This window comes from Palaemon carinicauda, chromosome 27 (assembly GCF_036898095.1).
Source record: "Palaemon carinicauda isolate YSFRI2023 chromosome 27, ASM3689809v2, whole genome shotgun sequence".
In the NCBI taxonomy this organism is placed as follows: Eukaryota; Metazoa; Arthropoda; class Malacostraca; order Decapoda; family Palaemonidae; genus Palaemon; species Palaemon carinicauda.
In genome coordinates this window covers 45625619-45635618 of record NC_090751.1, presented here as the reverse complement: position 1 = coordinate 45635618, position 10000 = coordinate 45625619, and the positions used below count along the sequence as shown (strand labels likewise).

Sequence of the window (10000 nt, the reverse complement as noted above, 5' to 3'; positions counted from 1 at the left end):
ATAGGCCTTTTATGATCGTTTTGAACCATGGCCAACATTAGTGTTAAATAACTCCTTGTCCAGCAAGATGCTTATTTGGGGGGTCGCTATATAATTGACACACATGTAATATATCAGTATATACTGCTAATACTAAGGAATTGTAGTAGGAAAATCTGAAAGTTTCATCGGATAACTATCATTAAAGCATCTTGTCATTATATTACCAAAATATAACATATGCCAGAGGCCAAGAAAATTTACCTTCGCCCAAAACTCTTCGAATAATGAGGAAAGATCAATGATTTCTGTCGCTGAGTATTGGTCGAGTATTCATACAAATTAAAAAATTCGTTAATGGTTCTTTAAAATGTTACAATATCTATTTCTTATGAAATCTTCATTGGTTCCGTTAACATTGCAATAAAATACTCTCTCAAGATGAACTAGCCACTAACACTGAATTGGCTATCAGGAACTCATCCTTGGCTAGATTAAAAAATATCAAAGAACCAACTTCAGAAGTTTCAGTAAGATATAATTGAATATGGCAGTTGGAGAAAGGTACAAACCACGAATGCGCGAGCACATACGCACCATGACACATAAGCGCCTCATATAAACATTAATAATTTGATGTGACTCAGTCACGCGTTGGGCAATGACGGTTACACAATCTACCATAGAGCACATGGCCAGCGGCCAGCCCACGTAAAACGTACAGCAAATAACACCTTTTATAGCTCTCTCTCTCTCTCTCTCTCTCTCTCTCTCTCTCTCTCTCTCTCTCTCTCTCTCTCTCTCTCCGTGTGAACTTTTTCGTCAACACAGTGGTGAAGAAAACCAACGATTATTGAATTTCAATTCGATAAGGACCGGGATCATGAAGCCATTATTAACCATTGTGGTTTTCGTTCTCATCACCTGCACTTGAGCCTTATGATCTAGAATTCTAGATTCTAGACACTCGATCGTTCGCATATTTGCAGAAACTGCTTTGTATAGTTCACTGACTATGGAAGAATTAATTATAAAGCATTATTCTCAAATATCGATCCAACTGCAACTGCGAACTAACAGGTGTAGCTCCTGTCCCTACCCATCAGGCGAAGGTAAAAGGTTATTAAGATATGCAGACAGAATATTAAAGATACTGAGCTAGAGTAAGGTCATTTACTATTTTTGCTACGCACTGCAACACGTCACCTGTGGATTGACTGTTTTCCGACTGGCAACGAAGCCAAATTGAAGATAAAAAAAGCCAAACATCAGATTAAAAAAAAAATTAAAATTATACAATTCATTAGAAACCTGAATACATTAATAGGGGTGAATAAATTGAGGACTGCTATTAAAATGTCATCATATTCTTTATCTGACTTGCATTAAAGATGTAAAGATACATATATCAACCCGTTTAGAGTTCGCTCTAGAATGTTAAAAAAAATTTTGTCGTTAGTTCACACCAAAATGACTAAATTAGCGATTTCGAAAGAAATAGCATCTTTCCCGAAAAGCGACTGTTTAGAAAACTCATTACATACAATGCGAAAACAAAATATTGCAACTTTCATAAAGCCACCCAAACTCTCAAAATTTCGTGTGTATCATAAAAAAGGAGCCAACCATTACAAATTGTACGTGAAGTTAGGTTTCATGAAAATATCTAACGATAGACGGCCAACGAGCAACACACATCTGTCAAAGACACATTCCAGCCTTTTCCAGCTTCATTCTATAGTTTTGTTGCATTCAATACTAATTTCATCGAATCCAGTAAATAATGTAAACACCTTTAACAAGAAAGATGACAGATGGGAATCATGAAGCTTTTTCATCAAGTTCCTTCGAGAGATAAATCAATATTTGTATTAAAGTTTCCCAAGTTTTACGTAATTTCCGATTAATCAATCATGCTATTTTGAACATGAAAGGCCACTTAGCAACCAAATGAATCCTCTAATTTTTAATTCTCAATTCAAAGGGATCAAAGAGCTAATAAGGTCAGTACTGCATCTACCCACACTTGAAACACCAGGGTTAAATAAATAAAAAAGATTCTGTCAATGAAATCGGAAATGACTGTTGGTCGAAAAGGAGAGAAACAGGCCTTCCTTAGAGAGAGAGAGACTCATTATGAAATATCAGAATAATGCCGATGCCATCTAAAGGGTATTTAATATCTGTTCCAGTCAAAGATTAAGATTAGCAAAGGGAATATAAGAGATAAGAGGAAATCCGAGGGAATGAATCGAAGTCAATGAAATAAAAATGAAGGAAAAGTTTTGGAAGCCATAACCCAAATTAATGTTGAGATTTCCAAGAAGGACTCTTTCAGAGGCAGTTCTTAATTGCATACTTGTTAAAAGCTCAAGCTGCGATGTTGCTCGAAGAAAGCGGAAGACTTTTAATCACGACGTTAAAAAAAGAGAAAAAAAAACTGGAATTGGAAAATACTCCCGCCGCTTGCTTGATTTCTTACTTGCTTTGGAAAGAGCTCGTTATTGATAACCTGTAATGCATATGAAAAACGCAATCAGAAGAAAATCTCTGTGCTCTGGCAAAAGAAAAAAAAAATCCGAAACAAAGAGGTGAGACGGACGTTGAGCTTGGACCTCGTATTTCAAGCAAATGATTTAATTTCATTATCAAGCATTATCAAGAGTAATAGGGAGAAGCGAAGTGCTTACATTTCAGCAGAGCTATTTAGAAACGTTTAAGGTCCTGAATTCCTCCCACAGAAAGGTCAGAAGACAACCAGGAAATTTCTCCTTCATTTTTCCACATCACCAGACAAGGTGAAGGCAGCGTGGCGCCTGGCCAAGCGACCCTCTCTCTTCCCCAAAACCATTCGCTTATAAGAGAATTAAATGTGACATCCACTCAAATGGGTGACATTATGAATTCGACGTCATTGCTTTAGTCGAACACAATGGTGCAGTGCAAGAATCTCTTATTCTTATTGCATCGGTGATCTTCCAACGACCGGTTCATAGCAACGAAGATTTCCGCCACAGGACTTCGAATGAGAAGGTGGACTATTTTGCCAAGTCAGCTAACTTCAAATATGCTATGTTGCGACACAACTGGGGGACTTTGATTTGAGCCATCTTTTTCAGTCGTATATGCTTGAACGTTTGCTTGTTTAGTTCGCTTTCTCCAAAGGTTCAAACGTAGTTTTTTGATAAATATTTATTGAAGGGCATGAAAAATATCGAGTTAGCATATCAGCTGTAACATTAATGATAAAAGTATCTTTTAGCCATTACTTACTTTTTGCAAAATACCTGAAATACGATTTTCATAATACTCGTTAATGAATAGTTCCCACTGCTTAACAGTTCTAGAACGTTTTTCTAGTATAGCAATATCTAGCAATGACGCAGGGAAATAGAGCACCAAGCTTTAGTTTCAAATTAGATAATCAGTCTTCTAAACGACTAGGCACTTATCTTCTCGAGACAGAAACAGGGGGATGGGAATGACTAACAAGATACAGTACCAGGGACTGCACAGGTCAGGTGAATAACAAACATTTAGGTACTGGAAGATTTACAGATTACCAAAGGGGGAGGATAAAGGTCTCGAGTCTATACCTACAGGTGGCAGAGTCCTTTTCTATATAAACCAAGATTTACATAAACTTATACTCAAGGTTTAGGCATAAATAATCTGGTTCACATACACGGTTTTTGTATACCCAAATACCTTCAATGCTGTAAGTAGCTGAAATACTCTCATGAAAAGGATAGCATCGAACGGGAACAATTAATTTCCGTAACAAAGCGGTCCCAATAAAATTACAGCGAGAAGCGTCTCAGAATACTAGAAGATTAAACAAAGTTCAACTTAAAAGATATTTATATTGGAATATCATAAGTTTAAAACAATAAAAAATTACATAAATAACTACCATCACAAACTCTAACACTAAGATACAAACATACAAATTATGAAGAAATCTATTCTGAAGCAAAAGGTCGTCAACTTTTGAGAAAATATAAACAGAAAAAAAAGAAAAAAAAACCGAAACAAAGAGGTGAGACGGACGTTGAGCTTGGATCTCTTATTTCAAGCAAATGATTTAATTTCATTATCAAGCATTATCAAGAGTAATAGGGAGAAGCGTTTCTCTTTTCCTGATTGTCAACCTATGTTTTTTATTCCTTTCAAACACACTTCCCTCGCTTCAACAAGGCGAGCTGGAGTTCACTCCAGGCAATGACCCCTCAAACAATGTATAGTACATCGACAGCAAACACGAAAAATTAGGTGTATCTGTTGGAGGCGGGAGTTACAAGTCCTTTCAAGCGCCTTTCAGTTCTAGTTTTCATTACTTTTTTTTTTTAATTTCTTTCATAATGTGTTCTAGCATTGAGGGAATTATGCATCCTACGTGGCCGGAAGTGAAGAAAACCAAGAAAGAGTATTATTATTATTATTATTAAAAGAAGGAGTTTGACCAGCCCAATGAGTCAAGCTTGACTCTTACAGGGCTGGCCCAAGAAAGAGTAAAATTAATACCGCACAACTTTTCATCAGTAATGGCTCTAGATTATTTTTATTATTAAAAGGAGGAGATTAACCATCCCAACGAATCCAGTGCGACTCTTACAGCCCTCGTCTAATGCTTCTCGAATGATCTACTGTTGAGTAGATAAATTTCTTTTGACGAAGAAAATTCTAAAATTCTAAATCCAAATGATAATCTATAATGAACTCTATCTTTCTAACGTATATGACTGACTTGAATTGAATGTTCACGAATGGAAATGAAAAAGAAAATGGTGCTCATTAGACACAAGTACTTTACATCACATAATTGTATAACTACCTCTCAATGGCCAAGAGTTAATTCAATGCAACTGTCCCAAACTGAATGATTTAGGACAATACATATATATGACCTCATACTTTCTCTTTTGAAGATAGAACTGCACTCATCAAAATGATACATGTTTACATTGTCTGTATTCATACTGGTAATACTATACTATATAACCACTAAATTAAACGACAATTGCTGGTAGAGAGTTTATATTCACTCTGCTAATTGGTCAATAATTAATCATAGTGTGTACCACAAATATTTATTCAATAAGCCTTTCGCTTATTGTGCTACAATTACACTGCTAGATATTAATGGACGGCGTAGAATTAATATTCACTTCTTAAAAGCACTATATTCGATTAGTCAGAAATCAGGGTTTTCATGCCTTTAGTTTTGTTTCTCAATGTGATTTTAATTAGTGTGTTTATATATAAACAAGCCACAATTTTCATGATCAAAGTTCAGTTAATGAAAAAATCCTTAAATTTATAAAAACTCTACTATTCACACAACTATTTAAAAAGAAATAAATTACAAAGCGAATGAACCTGACCTAATTAACTGGAATTTAATTAATCTGCTAATATATGAATTTATCAACACGCAATATTATTAACTTGTTTTTCTTACCTTGCACCAGTGGCGTTTCCGCAGAGTCTGGGATTCCCCAAGTCCGGGTGGTCGGTGCCGTTTTCCATGAACCAGTTGGCCGAGTTGTTTACCCATCTGAAAAGAATGAGAACACAAAAATCAGTCTCTGAAATTTAGAAAGACGTCTCAAGGTAGTTTTTATTTTATTTTAAATACCTAGGTAATGAGGCTGGGATAACCTTACCGAGAAGTGTACATAGCTTTTTTACACAAATATATACACTACATATAGATAAATCAAATATATATATACATATATATATACATATATATATATATATATATATATATATATATATATATATATATATATATATATATATATATATATTATACATCATCAGCCATTATTAGTTCCCTGAGGAACAAAAGTCTCAGACATGTCCTTCCACTTGCGTCTGTAACAGTCCACACCCGCAAAGTTTCTTAGTCAATCCATCGTCTTCTCTTTCTTACCGTTTCTTTTACAATCTTTTGAGACCTACTTTCTTTCTTTTTGTCCATCTATTGTCTGTCATTGTTATTATATGTCCTGCCCATGTCCTTTTCTTTCTCTTACATCTTGTTACAATATCCTCTACTTTAGTTTGCTCTAGTATCAATGTTGCTCTTTTTCTGTCTCTAAGTGTTATTTCCATTATTATTCTTTCCATAGCTCTTTTCAGTTGTACCTAGCTTATGTTCTAAGGCTTTAGTAAGACTCCAAGTTTCTGATGTATAAGATAATACTGGTAGGACCATCTCATGAAATACCTTTCTTTTCAGAAAAAGTGGCTTTTTTTTCTTTTCATAATCTTAATTTATTTACCAAATGCTCTCCATCCCATGCTTATCCGTCTTTTAATTTCGATCACGTGTCTTGGGGAAACGCTATCATATTCATTAACTATGTCTAGATGCTCGTCCATAACTCGTATTTTTGTCTCTGCATTTTCATTGAACATTATCTTTAGTTTTGCTCATATTCATTTTAAGTCCTACATTTCTACTTTGTCCATTCAAATCTTCTATCATTTTTTATAATTCCTCCCATGATTCACTAAACAGAACTATGTCACCTGCAAATGTTATGTTGTTAAGGTATTCCCCATTAGCATTAATTCCTAAATTTTACCAATCTAAATTATCAAACTACTTCTGGGCATGCTGTGGATAATCTAGAGATGTGGTCTCCCCGTTTAACTCCTTTCTCAATCGAAATTCTCTTTATGTAATTTTAGGATTCCTGTACTTCGTGAATAGATATATTCTTTTCCTTGTTTTATGAATGACTTTCATAACTTCTGAGGTTTTGAGAGAATCAAAAGCTTTCTCAAAGTCTAAAAATGCCACACACAGTGCTTTGTCTCACACTATTTTTCCATAGGTAATTTCATGGATATGGTCAGTTGTTGAATGCCCGTTTCTAAAGCCTCCCTGCTCTCTTAGTTGATTACAGTCTAATTGTTTTTCTATTCGGCCTAATATGATCTTTGTAAACATTTTATATATTACGTGTAATGGTTTGAACTGGAAGTAACATATAAACCTCTGACAACACTTTTTATTAACTTCTTGAGTAACTAAAATTATTTTCTGGAAATTTCAAACCTATTGCATAACCTGAAACAAAACTGCTAAATTACTGAAGCACTGGAAATTCTGGATTAGTTTCAATTTAATAAGTAATATACGGTTTTAAACTTGCATCATATAGCTCGAGGAGTAATTTTCCCTCTGTCGAAATATTTAAGTGGTCCGACAAGAATTTATATCCATCTGGGCGTTCCTCTTGAGAGAGAGAGAGAGAGAGAGAGAGAGAGAGAGAGGAGAGAGAGAGAGAGAGAGAGAGAGAGAGGTTTCATAAAGAATAATATTTATCAAATAAACGACCTAACTATAATAAAAAACATGTACACGCATCCTTCCAGACTGCCAGAAACGTAAGGCGGTAATTACGAAATGCTTTTTGCTATAAAGATAGCACCGCTCTGTAGACCTTTAGCCTACTAACAAATACGAGTACTTAATCTGCTGTCAAGGAAGCCTACTGCACGTTGGAATTGAAAAGAAAAAACCACCCACCCTTTGGATTATAACCATAATCATCATCATCATCATCATCATCATTATTATCAACGAAGATGAATATATGGATGATCATGACTAAGTTTATTATGATAAAAGGTTATGAAGGTTTCCCTCATGAGTGAGAGAGGCAAGGAACAGAACAATATCTTAAGACACCGACCATATATAGCTTACATATGCTCAGCACTCAAGTCCCCTCTCCACCTATGCTAGGACCAGGGAGGGCCAGACATTGCCTGCTAATGACTGAGAATATGGACCTAAGGGCTTTCCGAAATGACTCATCCCCAGATCAGAAGGATTGTGAGGTTACAGACACTACTAAAAACTATTGGGGTTGAGCAGGACGAAATCCCGTCTTAGAAATTGCGAGACAGGGACGTTTCCAATAAACTATCACAAAACTTTAATATCTGTACAGCTACTTTACATATACAGGGCTTTAAAGTGTCAACCATTTTTTTTAAAAGAAAGACCTTTACTGTCGAAGAAGTAATTTGTTTTTACAATATTTCTTTGTCAATGTTAACAGTCTGACAACAGAAAGCACTAAATACAAATTTCAAACTTATGACAGAGACAGCATATCCATAAGTTTAATCTAAAAGTCTACATTTTAAGCATAAACATTGTTACTACTAGTTCCTGGCATTACAAGGGATTTTACTCCCACGACTAGAAATGCTACCAATGCTAATGGAAGAGTAAAGACCAGCTACCTATATCGAAACAACAGCATGGCTAATAATGGCTAAGGAGTAAGTCTTTTATCTCATAAACACCAAGATAAATTAAACAGGAAAAGCCTTGAAGCGTGAGAGCCAGCACGTTATAGATACTGTACCTCAGTCTTAATTTAAGGGTCGGAGCGCCATTAATTCCTTCAGTAGTAAAACAGACCCTCCGGTGAAACTTATTACACTTTCCATTTCAATTCTTTTGCATTTTTTGGTTATGAATTAGTGAATAACTAAAATTAAATATTGTAGAAACTAAGTAAATAACCATGGTTTTTCCATACTATTCAACTATAATAAGATATTGTGAATAAAGGAATGATAATCCTAATTTCGAGGATACTATTCAACTAATAACAGATGAATGTAATCACAAGTTCAGTGATTACTTCTGCACAATTACAAGCCACACATAAGAGCTTTCTTACCAAATAAAGGAAAAGGCAATCGTCGCGCTGCTCAATTTTTAGTTCTCCCCAAATGTTAAAATCACAGCTATATTTACGATCGCAAAGGGGAATTCCCTTATGGCCGATACATAATCAACAATGGGATGGAAAATTTCTCGGGCCCTTGCTGCTCTTAACTTTGAAGCGAAAAGTTTCTCAGGCGAACAGACACAGCCAGCCGTAGGTGGAAGCGGAAGGAAAAAGTTATAATTAAAAATTATCTTCAGATCAATTAGATATACGCAAGAGGACACATGATTAAATTCATAAAGAAAAAAATTCATTTTGAATAACTGAAAAATATTAAATCAGTACAAAAATTTGTTGACATAAGTAACAAGTTTGTATACATCCATGCAGTTCTAATTTACATATAGATGATATAATTATAAAAGCGCATGGGGGTAAACGTCATAAATGTATGTGTACACATTCGAGATTTACATAAATACATAAACATAACCGTTTGAAAATATACAGAAGGGTAAAGAGTAGCGGGACCTTCAAAAGTTGGCTCAGAGAGAGAGAGAGAGAGAGAGAGAGAGAGAGAGAGAGAGAGAGAGAGAGAGAGAGAGAGAGAGAGAGAGAGAGTACCGAATTGTCACTCAGCAAACTGAAACAAATACGGCATGCATGAAATCCTGCGTATTACCACACATCAGAAGACAAAGGCAGACTAGACATATGCAGTATATAGGCTATGAATATACAGTATATATATATTATATATATATATATATATATATATATATATATATATATACATATACACATATACACATACGTGTGCACATATACAGTATATATGTATGTATATATATATATATATATATATATATATATATATATATATATATACATATATATATATATATATATATATATATATACACATATATACATATATGTATATACATATATATATATATAATATATATTTATACATATATATAAATATACATACACATACTGTATAATATATATATATATATATATATATATATATATATATATATATATATGTTTATGTGTATATACATATATATATATATATATATATATATATATATATATATATATATATATATATATATATGTTTATGTGTATATACATATATATATATATATATATATATATATATATATATACATATATATGCATATATATACATATATATGCATATATATATATATATATATATATATATATATATATATATATATATATATATATATATATATATATATATATATACAACTTTTTCCATAACCTTGAGTGGTTT

General features: G+C 33.7%; 1 protein-coding gene across 1 annotated transcript in view; it reads right to left on the bottom strand.

Moving 5' to 3' along the window:
* Positions 1 to 10000, bottom strand: part of LOC137620888 (sodium channel protein 60E-like) — a 196810-nt gene that overhangs the window by 133823 nt on the left and 52987 nt on the right. The window contains exon 2 of the mRNA XM_068351333.1: positions 5441 to 5536. Coding sequence (XP_068207434.1) covers positions 5441 to 5536 — 96 coding nt within the window. The remainder of the gene's footprint in view (positions 1 to 5440; positions 5537 to 10000) is intronic.